The 17,354-nt window shown below is 25.2% G+C and overlaps 1 protein-coding gene and 1 pseudogene across 1 annotated transcript; both read left to right on the top strand.

Moving 5' to 3' along the window:
* The first annotated feature begins 2,340 nt into the window (after positions 1-2,340).
* On the top strand, positions 2,341-4,164 carry LOC111304411 (epoxide hydrolase 1-like). Its single transcript, XM_089742752.1, has 3 exons — positions 2,341-2,911; positions 3,233-3,474; positions 3,640-4,164. Exons 1-3 carry the CDS (start codon positions 2,441-2,443, stop codon positions 3,887-3,889), a joined length of 963 nt encoding a protein of 320 aa, XP_089598878.1. The 5' UTR covers positions 2,341-2,440; the 3' UTR covers positions 3,890-4,164.
* Positions 4,165-5,814: 1,650 nt separating this feature from the next.
* LOC111304425 (pentatricopeptide repeat-containing protein At1g31790 pseudogene) lies at positions 5,815-7,418 on the top strand (annotated as a pseudogene).
* Positions 7,419-17,354: the final 9,936 nt, after the last annotated feature.

Below are 17,354 nucleotides of genomic sequence, written 5' to 3'. Positions count from 1 at the left end.
TTCTTTCCTTTTTCTCTCGTTTCTCTCTAAACGGTCGAAGAACTCCGGTTAAATATTCATCGAATTCTTGGATTTTCGTCAAAATCTGGGTTTTCGGTCGGAAGTTCATCGAAAAGTTGGTCGATTTTTGGATCCTTCATCGAAAACTGGGCAGCTCATCGAAAACTTCAAAGTTTGCCGGAATCATCGTCGAAAAATGCAAATTTCGTCGAAAAATTCAACCAAAATATGAAATTTTCCAAAAATTTCCAGAAAAAAAATCACCAAAAATCACCAAAAATCTCAAAAAAATTTCTGCTAACTCCTAGAACACTTTTAAACCTGTTCTTAGCCTTCTATACTCTTCTATACGCCTATTTTCTCTCAAATCAGTAGTTTTTTGCTCACTGATTTTCTATGTATTTTGTTTTGTTCCAGAGGGTCCATTTTATAGGGATTGATCAGGAGTTTCTGATCAATCACAATTCCTCTTTGAATCGGGATTCAATCATTGAATCCAACATGAACTCTTCTGATTGAATCCCAATCCAATTTCCAGTCAGATAAATAAAAAAAAATAAAAAAAATCAAACGAAAATAAATCAGATAAATCAAAAAAATTAACAGATAAATTAAAATTAAATAACAGATAATTACAGAAATATTAACAGGAAAAAAAAGAAAAATAAATAATAATAAAGATATATACATATTAATAAATACATAAATCTAAGATAATAATAATAATAATAATAATAAAAGAAAAGAAAAATATATATACATATATAAAATAATAAAAATAAAAATAAAATAAAAATGTAAAATACAAAATAAAAATAAATTAAAAAAATAAAAATAAAATGAAGAGAAAAAGAAAAGAAAAAAAATACAGACTTACCCATTTGGACCAGGCCAAATTGATCCGGACCTATACCAAATTGGATGTCTACAGTGATAATTAAATAACATATAGTATATACTACATATAATATTGAAATAGTTTATAATAGTATACCATTATATACTACATATAACATATGTATTAATTTTACTATGTAAGTTAAACTTACTTGCATTCATGTGTAACTATTTAAAATCATATTAATCCGAATCGAATTATTATAATCACATTAACTATTTAAAACTTACTTATGATCGTATCATATACTTAATTAAAATCCCTACATATATCATCTTATTCACATGAAGAAAACTTGATTTTTTTTTTTTAAAGGACAACCAAGTCTTAAATTTGTGAATGATAACTATTAAACTTCTTTTTATCAAAGATGAAAGTAATAATTTATATATAAAAAAAGCCAAATTTAAAGTGAAAAAATGAAAAATAAATAAGAGTGGATAAAAAAAATGAAAAAAAAAAAAGGTGTTTGATAAGAGAGAAAAATGTAGAGAAAGAAAATGAAGCGGATTGTCATTTTTATCCTTACTCTTAATAACAAATTATTTCAAATTAAAAAGATTGATGTATAGAAAATGGAAAACATATAAATAAGTGTGTATATTTATAAGATTATTGAATTTTTTAAAATTTTATTTTTTTTAACTTATAAAAGTATAATTAATAAAATAACATAAACTTGTTTTCTTTTTTTTTTAATTTTTCTCAAAAACTCTATAAAATAATAAATAGAAAGAAATTTTTTTCACTTTTCCATCTTTTTTATAATTCTATCAAACATACTAATAAAAAATAATATTTTTTTCAGTTTTTATTTTATATCTCTCACTAATTTTTTATCTTTTTATTTTTCCATCAAATTATCAAAGTTTAAATGACGTTTACTCGTATTTTTTCTAAATAAATAAATTTCACTAATAGCTAACAGCAAATCATACCTAAATAATAATAACAATAATAATAACTAAATGCAAATCGTTGGGCATGTGAACACGTCTCGTCCGAAGGTAAATGCTTATTGATTGTCATCGTTTTCGGTTGGCTAAAATATTAAAAAAAAAAGTCTTTGGATTATTTTTTTAATTAAATTATATGTTTTTTTATTATATTTAATAAATTTTGTTTATTTATATTAAATAAAATTTTATTTCAAATAATAAATTAATTTATATTAAAATCTTATTTAAATGTAAATTAAAAGTTAAAGATTTATTTGAATATAAATTAAAATTTAAAAATTAATTTAAATATAAATTAAAGATAAAAAACTTATTTGAATCTAACAAAAATATAAAAATTTATTTAAATAAATTTACAAAATCTAATAACTTTTAAGTTATTTTAGCATTTTCGGTTCTCATCAGTGACGTATTCTTTTTACGACAAATGGATAGGATTTGAAGGATAAGAAGTGGCTGCAGCCCCCAAACCAAACTCGTTCTTAAATCGGAAATTTAAGCCATCACCGCTCATAATTTCTTCTCTATAAATACCAATAGCTGAAGAAAGTAGTAGACATTGAACTGAATCAGAGAAATTAAGATGGAGGGGATTCAGCACAAAACAGTGAGAGTAAATGGCATAAACATGCACTTAGCAGAGAAAGGGGAAGGCCCAGTGATATTATTCCTTCATGGTTTCCCTGAGCTCTGGTACTCTTGGCGTCACCAGATCAATGGTTTAGCCTCCCTTGGCTACCGAGCCTTGGCCCCTGACCTCCGTGGCTATGGCGAAACCGATGCACCACCCTCCATCGCTAGCTACACTTGCTTCCACCTCGTGGGGGACCTCATCGCCCTCCTTGACGCCGTTGCACCGGATCAGAATAAGGTGTTCGTGGTTGGTCATGATTGGGGTGCCATCATTGCTTGGTACTTGTGCTTGTTCAGACCGGACAGAGTGAAAGCTTTGTTCAATTTGAGTGTGCCGTTTATTCCTTATAATCCAAGATTTAAACCCATCGAGACCTGGCAATCTTTCTTTGGGAATGACCATTACATCGTCAGGTTTCAGGTTGAATTCTTTTGTGTTTTTCATTAACCAAATAATTTCCTTTGTTCTTTCTCTTTTCTCTCTCTCACTCTTTTGCTTCCAATTGTGATCCATAAATTGGGTCATATGAATTGTTTCTTTTGGTGTGTGTGTGTGTATATATATATATATATATATATTGTCGACAGGGATTTAAATCTTAGATTTTGTCCTTCTTTGATCTTTGATTCTTTAAATCTTTGATCTGTTCTTTATCCTAAACTCGATTGACTTAGATGGTAGCTCTCTTCCAAGAAAAGAAGAGAAAAATGTGATCTATGTTTGATGGTAACAATGGTGCAGGAGCCTGGAGTAATGGAAGCAGAATTTGCAGAGATTGGTGTGGGAAGAGCTGTATTGGAGTTACTATCGTACCGTGTACCAGATCCTCCTTATTTACCAAAAGGAAATCTGTTCGGGCATCCATTAGATGATCCAGTTAATTTGCCCCCTTGGTTATCACACCAAGATGCCAACTACTATGCCACCCAATTTGAGAAAACCGGCATTAGTGGTGCTCTCAACTATTACCGTAACTTTGATCGGTACGTTTATCAAATTTCTTAATATTTTCCCGCTTTAACTATTAATTCTGGCTTCTTCAACTTTTCGTCCATAGGGAAGCCCGATTCCTGATCATTGATCTCTTTCTTCAACCCGCATTTCCTGATCGTTAATCTCCTTTTTCTTTCTCTTTCTCTTGATCACAGAAACTGGGAACTATCAGCCCCATGGTCTGGAAGTCAAATTAAGGTCCCCGTAAAGTTTGTGATGGGTAATCTCGATCTTGTTTACACTATGCCTGGTATGAAGGAATACATTCACAATGGCGCGTTCAAGAGAGATGTACCATTTCTGGAGGAAGCAGTTGTAATGAAAGGAGTTACTCACTGGATCAACCAAGAAAAGCCTGATGACATCAACAAACAAATGTTTGATTTCTTCTCCAAGTTCCATTAATTTGTTCTCCAGTGTGTTTAACTATTGCAATAACTTGAATTCCCACTTGTCTTATCATAATGTAATCTTTATTCAACATATCTTGTTGGGTGGAATTTTCATTATCTTGTTTGTGATGATCCAACGCTGCCAGAGAGTGACTGTGAAGATTCTCTCTAGTGATAAATCTGCAATAAACGGTGGTGGAGCTAGAGTGGGGCAGGCGGGGCCATGGCCTCCAAAAAATTTTTACCTCCATATTATATAATAATCAGTCTCTATTAATTATTAATTTAGTTTTTTTTTTTTAAATTATTGTTTGATCCCTCTTTTACTAATTTCTTGTTAGAAAACCTTAAGAAAATAGAAATAATAAATATATATAATTTTTAGACGTAAATAATATTATTTTAAAAGTAATTATGCTTATACGATATAAAATATTAAAAATTTTCAAATCAAAATTAGTAAAATTGATCATGTAAAAATATTTATCTGTAATAAATGAATAATTACAATTTTTCATTAAAAGAATTATGATATTTTGTATGATTATATTTTTCTGTTCAAACAAGTTATTGAGAATAAAATTAATATTATTTTATTTTATTTCAAAAATATATTAAATAAAAGATTAAAAAAATAAATTTATTTATTAAACAAATTCAAATATCCAATTTTTAACTTTTAAAATTATTTAACTCATTAAAAAAATTTCTAACAAACCCAAATAATTTGCTCCATTTTAACACTTAAATTAATTACTTAAATAACATAAATAATTTCTTTTAAATTATATACAAATAATTTTTTTATTTAATATAAGATACTTCATATTTTAAACTACTAATATTTTCTGCTTTCGCCGGTTGCTTACCTTAACATGACGAAATTTTTTATGGAATCTCAAAAGAACTGATCTCAGTCACCAGAAAATTATAGCAAATTAGTGGCCTATAAACTTTTTTGAGGTGGTCCTGATGACCTCAACAGAACATGGTGGTAGATCATGAAACTGATGTTCAACACACATTCAGGTTTGGTTGGTAACAGCATATAATTGTTCAGGGTATTTTACTAAACAGAGATTCATGGGAAGTTGCTTTGGATGTTATTCCTGTGAAACATTTTGAAGAATCGATTTGACACACCATTGAACATATTTTTATCAATATTTTACTGATTTTTCAATTTTATGAGTGAATTTTCTCTATGGAATAGGTGGATTTGTTTTCTTCATCTCTTCCTCTTTAGCTGGTATTGAGAATCAAGTTGGTGTATATCATCCTCGTCCATACAATACATTTGCAATAGGGAACTCTTCTTCATTCGTTGATCCCTGATAATTCGAATCGAACGTGAACGTGAAAAAACCAAAAAATCTAAAATTAATGCTTGTAACTGAAACCCTCTAAATTCCTCTCTCCAGTTATAAAATTTGCCTTTTGGTTAGGTAGATAAAACTGGAAGTAAATCAGGTTGAAGAATTTAGCTCCTTTCTGTATTACATCTCCAATTCCATGGTCATAGCAATAAAGCTCGTATGTCCTCTTCTTTGTTTCACAATTTTGATTTTTATATGGTAATCGTTGGGTTGTAAAATTGTTTATAACCAATCAAAGCTAGACTTAATAATTTATGTATATATATTATTTATTTGGTATCAAATATATATAATATATATAAAATATAAAATTATTTTATCATTTGACATTTTAAATATAACATGTATTTTTTTAATTTTTAGTAAATATATATATGATTTTTTTATTAAAATTTTAAATCATGTTATAATTTTATTTTTTAATATGATTTTCATATCATGTTATTATATTTAAAATTTTCAACCACTCAAACCTTTTTTATTTTTTCAATTTATTTTTGGGCATACATTTTGTTTGGGATATAGTATTTAGATAAAATATGATTTTCATATGTACATTGAATCATTTGGAGATATGTGCCCTTAACTCGTGATTGAGTACATAAAATTAGTCAAAACTCAAGAGACACTTCCTTAATCTGATTTCTGTACGTTACTCCTCTCAAACGCAACGCTATTCTTCTCCTCAGCCTTTCTCGTAGGTATAGTTTCTGTCAAACAGATGAAACATTGTTTTTTTTTCTTATCAGAAATGGATGTGGTTTCCCAATGTCTCCCTAAGATTTTACATTCCAACAAGTTTTTGCTCAACTCTCAAGCCATCTCAACACCAACCAAATCCGAACGGCAGATTCAATTGCCCCCTCGAATTCTGAAACAATCGTCGAAAACAACACCACCAGCCATTCCTACTCCAACCACCAAACCCATGTCGACCAACCCAAGTACTAGCAGCCACACAACCTCCGATATTTTGCGCTTAATGGATAGCCTTTCCCTTCCCATACCACCTGATATATATGCTTCCCTGATCAAAGAATGTACCATCACCCGCCACTCCCGGAGGGCTCTCGAGTTACATGCACACGTCAAAAAGAGCCGTATCAAGCTCTCCTTACCTTTGCTTAACCGCCTCCTTCTCATGCATGTCTCATGCGGTCACCTGGAACTTGCCCGTCAGTTGTTCGATCAGATGTTTCTTAGAGACTTCAACTCTTGGGCAATCATGATTGTTGCATGTCTCCACGCTGGTGACTCTGAACAGGCTATTGCTTATTTCGTGCTTATGGAACAGCGCAATCTTATCTTCAAATTTCCTGCTTGGATCATCGTATGTCTTCTCAAGTCATGTGTTTTGACAAAGAATATGGAATTAGGAAAGCAACTGCATGGGCAGTTACTCAAGTTGGGTATTGGCAATGATTTGTCTCTATCTGGGTCCTTAATCAACTTTTATGGAAACTTCAGTTGCCTAGATGATGCCAACTATGTATTTAATCAATTGTCGCGACGTAATACTGTGACTTGGACAGCAAAAATCGTAAATAGCTGTAGGGAGGATCAATTCAGTAAGGTTATTGATGATTTTATTGAGATGGGCAGACAGGTTATTAAGAAAAATAGCTTTACTTTTTCAAGTGTTTTAAAGGCATGTGCTGGGATGAATGATGACGGCATGTCCGGTCGGCAGGTTCATGCCAGTGCTATCAAGCTTGGTTTAGAATCAGATGTTTTCATACAATGCGGATTGATCAACATGTATGGTAAATGCAGATTGGTGAAAGATGCTGAAAAGGCATTTGAGATTGTTGGTGATAAAAGAAACATTGCATGTTGGAATGCCATGCTTCTGGGCTATGTACATAATGAGTTCTGTATTCAGGCCATTAAACTTCTGTATCGAATGAAAGAAGCTGGAATCAAGGTTCAAGAATCATTGATCAATGATGTAAGGATTGCTTGTGCTAGTACAAAACTAGAAATATGACAGAGATAGCTGAATCACGAACTTGTAAATCATATATTTATTGTCAAGTGATGTTGTCTCACATCTTTAAAGTTTAGGATTACATGTGATCTTATACTCAATTTGGGTCTCACCACCTATTACAATTGATTTTAAATTTGATGCTTAAAATGATATTAGAATCAGGTTCTCTTATGTTCTTTCTGCTTTGTATCTCTTCTGAACACTTGATAGTTATGCTCATATGTGGTGGGTACATGCGTTTATATCTTTCTGAGTTTGTTACATGGTAGCTGCGCCTACGAGTGACTTCACTTTGGTTAAATCTTGAAATGTCTGCGATCGTATATTGAAATTGGATTTTTTCATTTATTGCCAATCGATTTTTTGTCTAATGTTTAACATTGCTATACTTTCAACTCTTGTATGTCATTGTATATATGCTTTGTATCAACGCCACAAATTGCAGATTATTATTTATGAACTTTAACACGAAGCCAGCTACTTATTATATTTGGGCATTGCCGATGGGTGAGCATGTTTTTTCCAAATTAATGTTGCAAGAACATTAAAACTTAAGGTTAAAAGAGCAGTGGTTGATCTCCCATATACTGTCACAAATGAGCTGCTGAAATGTGAAATTGAGGAGGAAAAGAATTTCACGAGCAACAACCATTCCTTGAGGAGGAAAAGAATTTCACGAGCAACAACCATTCCTCTGAATATGAAATTTAGATGTCCATTTACTGGTTTTAATTTCATATATAATTGAATGTGGATTGTGCAATTGTATGTTTTCATGCAGATGTTTTAAATTGATTTTTTTTTAAATAAATATTAGTTGCCTTATGGTAGGCTAGCTGATATGGATTGGTTCATCCGGAACCAACATAATCACAATTTAACATGATTTTATTAAAAAAAAAAAAAGCTTAATGTACAAATTGTATTCCTGATCATATCCAACAAATTAGCAGAATAGAGGACAGCAAATCAAAATGATGGAAAACTCCCTGCTTTTCCTCAGGAGGCTATAATTTGCACTCAAAATTATATCAAGTCTACATAATTAATTTACTTGAATTTTCTAAACTATAAACAGTTATATTATATATTAACTTTCAAATTTATTAAGTTTGTAAATAACTCACCCATTCACTAGTCTACTGTAATGACAGGTTCAGAATTTTTTTATTAGTGTGTTCACTTATAATATATTTAATACTATTATAAGTAAAATTTTGAAATAATATATTATTATAATTATTCAATATAAATTTTAATATTTTTAAAAATATATAATTGTATCATTATTAATATTATCAAATACATTTTTAACTCAAATCCCAACATATTCCATCAAGGACGGATTTACAATGGAGGCTGGAGCAATTGCCCTTTAAGTGAAATCTTAAAATCTTTTTTAAATATAATATAAATTTAGAAAATTTTTTAATAATTTTACATTTTCCCCCACTAGATAGAATGTAAAAAATATGAATGAAAAGGATTTAGAAATATTATAAAGAATAAATGTACTTTAGTAGTAGAAAATTTCTTATTTTAAAAAAAATTTGGGGTATTATATATAAATATTAATAAATTTTGGTTTGTAAATAATTTAATTTATGTAAATCTTACTTTAACTAGCTAAAGTTATAACCTACCATTGTTTTTCTCCTTTGTTCTATTTATTTATTATCTTTTATTTTATTTTCAGACTTCATTTTTAATTTGTGACAAATACCCATTAACATTAATGTAAAATTATCCAAGTCAAACATAAAAATATTTGTAAAATAAAAAAATAAGTAAAAATTAGAGCTAAAAAACTTTTGCAGCTTAAAACTACATAATAGGTGAAATGAAACAATCACAAAAAAAAACCCATGATATAAAATTTTATTTTTAATATATTAAAGTACTCTTTTTTTATCGTTTTTCTTTTATATGGACAATTTGATAAGGTGTTTATTTAATATTATTTAAAATTTTTAATAATATATTATTTAGTGTAAAAGAATGATATAGAGGTATAATCTAACAAAATTTAAAATTTTAAAAAAGCTAACATCAATTATAAATTTATTAAAAAAGTTAATGTATATTTATGAAAGTAGCATGTTATTGATCTTATTTTGTATTTTTCATATGTTATTTTATGCATTATAAACTATAGATAAACTAAATTAGCATTTGATTTAAATTAATTAAGGACAAATATCTTAATAAAAGAAACTAAATTTTGAAGAAAATATACAAAATCAAATCAATATATATAAATTGACAAGGAAAAAAAGTCTAACATTTTTCAATTATGAAAATTATTTACTCAATTATAGAGTTTTAATTATTTTAATTTTAAAATAATAAAATTTGATATTTAAACTTTCAGTCTCAATATTATAAATTTTTACTGTATTTGTGTTAATTTCTATTTAAACTATTTATACATTTGATATTATAAGAAATATAGAAAAAAAATTTTGTTAAAAGTCTGTTTTACATTTTAAAAAACATCAACTTTACATTAAATAAAAAATTTTAAATAAATATATTAAATAGTAAGTTTGTCCTCGTTGAAACAATCCATCCCATGGTAGATCTCATCTGCCAAATTGAGCGTCCCTACCATTGCCCACGAGAAAGAGCACATATTTTTTTAAATCGATCATATCCCAAAACAGCTGTCACTAAAAGAATAACTGTAGTAAGCATATCTCTCAAAACTTAATGAAAAGCTTTAACATTTTTTTAAACAAGTTTATTTAAAAATAAAAATAATCATAAATACAGTCGGTGAATGTCAACTCCAACCATTGTATGCATGGAAACAACCTGATATAGATTGGATTTTGGCTTTCAATGGCTATCTATCTATCTTCTCTCATCCAATCAATTTCTCCCTTCATTTTTCTTTTGTCTCCATCTCTTTGCCCAATTGCTTTCTTTTCATTTAACTCAAAATTTTTGCCAAAATTCAACAATTGATACAATTCTTTCCTTGTCTTTTTTTCCATAGAAATGGCTATAGTCAACCTATAATTCATTTTCTATAATGACTATTTTAAACCTTTCTCTATCTTTCTCGCTCGGACTCTCCTCCCACCCCTTCCATCTCTGTTCTCTCTCCCTCTCGTCTTTTCATTGCCCTTTCTCTAGAAGAATCTTTTTTCTTTTTAGATTTTTTAATAATAAAAATCCAAAAATTCCCTCATACAAAATTTCTTTTATGTCCTAAGTGCACAGGTGTTGGGCCGAAGACTGTCCTGTAAAAAAATGTATATGGCAATTAAAAAAATGAAAATTGAGGTAAATAATCTGCATCTATCCCCATTTTCCTCCCTTTCACTCTTTACTTATCTTTTTTCAGATTTCTTCACCCCTCTCGCGAACCTTCTACCTTTCCTATTTTTTTAATCATTTAGTCAACGCCACAAAGCCCCTTTGTTGTCCTCTTTCTTCTTCCTCTTTTGATCTCTTCCTTTTCTTTTTTTTCATTTTTTACATTTAATATCAAAAGTATCTTTATCTTTCTTTATTTTTTTTAATTTTACTATTTTACTACACGTATTATATATATAATATGTATAGTAGTTACTTTACATCATATCTTGAATTGATTTATGGTTGAGATAGTTATAAACTGATATAAATGTTAATTAAAAAATCAACTATTAAAAAAATAGTAATAGAAATAGTAATGGAAAAGCCATATATTTCTTTCATTTTCATAGTCCAATTTTTATTTAATATAAAGATAATAAAAACATGATAAATAAAAATTTTAAAAAAATTATTTGTTCAAAAAATAAAAAAAAATTTATTGATTCATGACTTACCAATTCAAATCAACAAAAAAGCAAAAAATGTTAAACATTAAATATGATATTCAGTATAATTAAATGAAATATTAAAGAAATGTTATCAATTACAACTTAATTAAATAGCATATTAAAAAAAAGATTTGACAATTTTAGATTGATATACTTAATTTTTAAAATTTATTTGACGAATGGTAAAAATAGATTTGGTTTTGTTTATTTTCATTTATACTCCTTAATCCAATTTCTTTTTTTTTTTTTTAAGAAATAAAACTTTTTTAAAATGATATTGAAAGTTATGGAATTTAAGGAGATATGATAATTAATATATGTACTAAAACTCATATAAAGGTTCAATTTGTATACTCCCAAAATTTTTTCATTATCTTATAATTCATACTTAAATTCATATTATCTTTTGTTTTCTTCAAAAACCTTTTAATATATAATTCATTTAATTTAACAATCCTAGATAACAATTACAATTGAGAAAGATAAATAAAAAAATATAATCATATATAAAGTTTAAAACACGAAGGCTTGATTCAATATGATTTTATAACATATAGTATATACTACATATAATATTGAAATAGTAATGTTGACCAATGAAATTTGAAGTAATGGTTTTAGTAAGGATACCATTGTGATAATTAAATAATCTAATCAATTTTCTAACCAAGTATCCAATTAAAATAAAAATATACAAATAGAATGTAAATTACAAAAGAATTATACTAAAATAAACCTTTACAATATGAAAAGTAAATTGGAAAATAAAATTAGGAAAGAAAATATGTTCTTTTTATTTAAAAAAATAAAATTTCATTATAATCTTAAATTCTTTTTAAAGACAATCAAATACAAAAGAAAAAAGAAAGAAAAAAATTTTGCAAATATTGAAAAAATAAAAAAAAATGCTATCCAAACAAAAATTTCATGTTCAATTTATTGATTAATTATGATGAACACACTATTAAATAATGTGCAAGTAATAATATAAAAGAGCTTGTGCATACAAAGACAAAAAGTCCAAAGTGGCATATAATAGATCAAATGGGCACCTATAATATGATAATAAATTTAAATAATAACAAAAAAAAGCAACAAATAGAGAAAAAAGAAAGCAATAAGAAATAAAAAATGAGTAACACGAAAAAATATTAAATTAAAGTTGATAGTCATTTACATATTTTTACCTTTGAAAATATTGAGTGCTACTGCATTTTCCTGCATTTTTTAGATCTAATTTGCTCTTGACATCATTTGCCATAACTTTTTACAATGTATTCATTGTTGAGATTAAATATTACGAAGGTTTTAATCTTTGATGCATCTCAATTGCTCTCATTTATTTTTGCATGGCTTGTTTATTTATCTCATAATTTTTAACCATTTAGTGATAATGCATATTTTTATATTAAGATAAAAAAATTGTATAAATTTAATTAAAATATGTATGTGTTTTAAATTGAGATAAGATATTTTTTATTTTAAATTATAAAAAAAGAAATAAGAAAGTTGGAAAACCATAATTACTCAACCACAAATTCTAATTAATTTAAATTTATAAAGCTATTTTTCTATTAAATTTATAAAACTATTGATTGAGATTGTGAATGATTTTATCGGGGTATGATATATAGTTTCTAAGATTTAGTAATTTAATTTTAAAAGCTATATTTAAAATTTAAAATATATATATAAATGTGAGTTATGAAATTTTTTTATGTTACTTAAATGTAGGATAACATTTATATATATTGAAAGATTTAGATGATCTTAACTTTGAAATTTTAAAAAATAAATAATTAATTGAATAAAATTATTTGATAAATAAATAAGATTAAAAAAAATATCATATTTATCATTTAGATACAGTGTACGTCTAAGTTTTAAAAAATTTTATCTAATTGTATATTCAAAATTATCATATGTGTCATCAAAATAGATTATACACATAAAATTATATGTAAGTAGATCTTATCACATAATTTTATATGTTATAATATTATATATATATATATATTAGATTCTTTATAATGACTTATAAAATTTTTTAAGTGAGAACCACAAATTTTTTTTTTATTTTGGTGGAGCTCACTTTTTTTTTTTTTTTTCACAATTTGGCTTTTCAAAAAAAATTTTTTTATGTATTTTCTTCAATGGAGCCCATTATTTCGTGAGATCCACTTTTTGTTTGTTTTTAAAAATTTTTTATATATATTTTTATATTTTTTCATTTTTCCACTATATTTTATATTAAACAATTTTTTAAGTGAGACACATAATTCTTTTTTAACGGGCCTTTTTTATGGTTTATCTTTACAAAATTTTTAATTTTTTTTATGTATTTTATTTTTATTTTAATAGGACCCACTATTGTTTGACAGATCAATTATTCTATTATTTTTTTTCTTTTTTTCCTTTTTTTAATGACACATTTTCTTTTTTATTTTTTTAAATGCATACTATATATATATATATATATTTGGACTTATTTGATACCAATTTTTCTCTTTTTAAAAAATATTAATTATTATTTTTTATTTCTTGTTAAACCCACTTTATATTAGTAGTATGCCACGTATTTTTTTTCAGTTTTATATTTTCTCTCATTTTCTATTGTTTCTATTTTTATATTTAATAAATTATTTTTTAGATATCATTTTTTATTGGCTTGATATAAAAAATATGACACGTGTCAAATAATATAATTCTTTTTTTTTTGTTTTTATTTATATTTTTTCTTTTTTTATCTAATAAATTTTTGAAATTTTTTTTAATTTTTTAAAATGTTAGCTCATTTGATATTATTATTATTATTAGTATTATTATTATTAAAAATATATTTTTAGTTACTTTCGCTTTTTTGTTTGATAAATTTTTTAAAATGATATTAACAGAGGTGTCAACATCACATATTAAATTTATTAATTTTATTGTATCATCCTTTCTTTTTTTTATTTCTGGTTTTCTTTCCAAATCCATGTTATAAATTTTTAAAAAATAAAATAATTATTGCTCATATTATGTGCCAACTCTTTTTTTTTTCTTTTCTTCATTTTTTCATTTTCTTAAGTTTTTCTCTTCTTTTTTATATTTAATAAATATTTTTATATTTATATTTTTATGAGTAAGGTCAGTTGTATATTAATAATTAAAAATATTTTTTTTACTTTTTTGTAATTAGATAATTTTATAAAAAATATATATTAATGTAGATGTTAACGTAGCATTTAGATTTGATATTTTTTCAAACATTTTTTAAAATCTTCTTGAATAAGAAAAAAATGTTTTTAATTAATAATATCAAATTGGCTCTGTGAAAAAAAATACAGTATAAACCAAAATAATATTAAATATAAAAAAATATTAAAATATAAATATAAATTTTGCAAGAAAGATTTATCATTGCTAATATGGTGTGGCCGCTCAACTTCTCCCCTTTTTTTTAGCTATTACATCTTTCTTTTTTTTTACTTTTTTATCCTTCCTTAATTTTTTTAATTAGATAATTTTTTTTAAAGAAAATCAACTCATGCATACACGTCAATGTATTTTAATTTTTTTGCTTTTTTATCTTTTTAATCATAAAATTGATAATAAAAACAATCGATAAATTAATTTATAAAAAAAAAATTTAATAAAAATATAAATAATAAAATAATACGTATCCAATGAATTTCAATTCATTAAGATTTAATCGGTGCCTTTTTACGTGGGATCGAATTAAGGTTTTTTAACAAAAAACTAATGTCAAGTCAAAGATGGATTTATAAATGTTTTCCCTTATCTTGACTCTATATGTTAAATTATTTACTTAATTTTATATTTATATATTATATTAATAAAATTATTATTTGATATCTTAATTTAATAAAACATTATAGTTATGCCTAATTAAAATGTAATATATCAATCAATCAATCAATCCATCCATTATATTAATTTTGATTAATTTTAATTTTTTTACTCCCATTTGAAGTCTCAATGTTTCATTTTATGTTTATTTTTATATTTTTTATTTTTTCTTTTAACCTTTTTTTAGATTTTTTTTAGATAAATTTTGTGAAAAACAATATAGGTGCCAACGTGACACCCCAATTTACTTTTTTCCTTTCAATTTTTCAATCAAAAAAATTTTGCAACAAAAAGCGTTAATTCATAGCAAATTGTGAAACAATTGTTACCTGATAAGTCTTACTCAATTGAAATGTCCACATAATATTTCAATAAGCTTTCTTTTCTTTTTTATCATTTGTTAATTTTTTTAACCATCACTTTTTTTCACTATTTTCTTTTTTTATTTTTTATCTTTTTTAAAATAGTAATTTTGTAAAAAAAAAAAAAAAGAACTATGAATATATTCACATGACCCTCAATTTTAGTTTTTTTGCTTTTTGTTTTTTTTTTGTATTTTTTAATAAGATAAATTTTACAACGTAAGATGTTTATCAAAATAATTCGTATTTCATAGATTTTGACCCATCTCATTTCGATAAAATGGGTGATTGTTAAAAATCAAAATTTAATTGTGACAAATTTGAGTTTTTTTTAAAAAAGGAGAGATTAGATTAGAAGTGTATACATTTTTTATTATTTATTGAATTTTATACATATATATGTATTATAATAATAAATTAATTCTTTTTATCTTAATTTAAGAATTTTTTATTTTAAATTCAATATTAGATGTTAATGTAGTACTTTCTATTTACTCTTTTTTTTATTTTTATTTTAACATATAAATCCCTGAACCTATCGCTAAATATAATTTTAAAAGTTACCACTAATTTTTTTTTTAAGTATAATTAATCACCTAAATAAATATATCTCCTTTAAAAAAAAAAAGTCCTAATTGACTCAAGTATCTTTAAAAGAATATATTCAAGTCTACGAAACTAAAATTGGGTTCGAGAGTATTGTTATGTGCATGGAAGGTTATAACACCCCTACAACGTCCATCCAAAAAAAGATATCAGTTGATTTTGTGTTATCAAAAACCTTAAAATTTTTTTTTAAATTTACCAAATAATTTATTGCTTCAAAATTAATAAAATCTTTCAATAGTTTGATAAATTTTATTTTAAGATTTAAATCCTCTAAAAATTTAGTAAGATTAAAAAATATATAAATTTAACTTTCTTTCAAAAAAAATAATTAAACATTCAAATAGTTTGATAAGATTTAATTACAATATTTAAATTCGTTAATAGTTTGGTAATATTGATATTCAAAACTTATTTATGATTTTGTTTAAAATATTAGTAAATCTTCAAATAGTTTGATAAGATTTAATTCGATATTTAAATCTTTTAATAGTTTAATAGTATTGATTTTATTTAAAAACTTTTTTTTTTCTAAAAAATAATTAAACCTTCTAATAATTTGGTAAATTTTAATTTGAGATTTAAATCCTCTAAAAATTTAGTAAAATTAAAAAAATATATTTAATATAAAATTTATATCTAAAAAAATAATTTCAATACATAAAAATAAAAACAAAAACCCAAAGAAATTAGCTTGACTGAATAAAGGTGCAACTCGGCTCGACTAAGCTGTAAAGACAAAAAGAAGCAACTTGGCTACTCAACTAGACAGGCGACTCGACTTATACCAATGGAGCGAGTTAACAAGTAACATTACCAAAACAATTTTCTTAAAACTTTTTTTTTTTTTGCCTAATACTATCACAAATATGTTTTTTACTCTCTTGCTTTTGCCTAAATCATCTAAAAATTTAGTAAAATTAAAAATATATATTTAATATAAAATTTATATCTAAAAAAATTTAAATACATAAAAAAAAAACCCCAAAAAAATTATCTTGATTGAATAAAGATCCAGCTCGACTCAACTTGACTAAATTGTAAAGACAAAAAGAAGCAGCTTGGCTACTCAACTGCAATGGAGCGAGTTAACAAACAACGTTACCAAAACAATTTTCTTGAAACTTTTTTTTTTTGCCTAATACTTTCACAAATATGTTTTTTACTCTCTTGCTTTTCTTCTTTGATTGATCTTGATTCTTTCTTGATTGTTCTCTTTGTGTTAATTGTGGGACATTAAATAGAGATTTAATTCTAACTTTAATAGAGTTCAAATTTGAAACAATTACCTTAACTTTTTTCTTATTTGGTTTCAACTTCAAAATTTTAAATAAAACACACTTTTAAGGATTTCAATCCTTTTTCAATCCAAATTCTTTTCTTTTATAATTTTGGACTGTCTCCTTTTTAAACAATAAAAATAATAAATAAATTAAATAAAAAACTCAATAAAACAAATAAATAAATTAAATAAAAATTT

The sequence above is a fragment of the Durio zibethinus genome, chromosome 13 (assembly GCF_047325235.1).
Source record: "Durio zibethinus cultivar Kanyao isolate XHJ-2024 chromosome 13, ASM4732523v1, whole genome shotgun sequence".
In the NCBI taxonomy this organism is placed as follows: Eukaryota; Viridiplantae; Streptophyta; class Magnoliopsida; order Malvales; family Malvaceae; genus Durio; species Durio zibethinus.
Note: the sequence above shows the minus strand (reverse complement) of the source record. Positions and strands in the feature narration are given on the sequence as shown.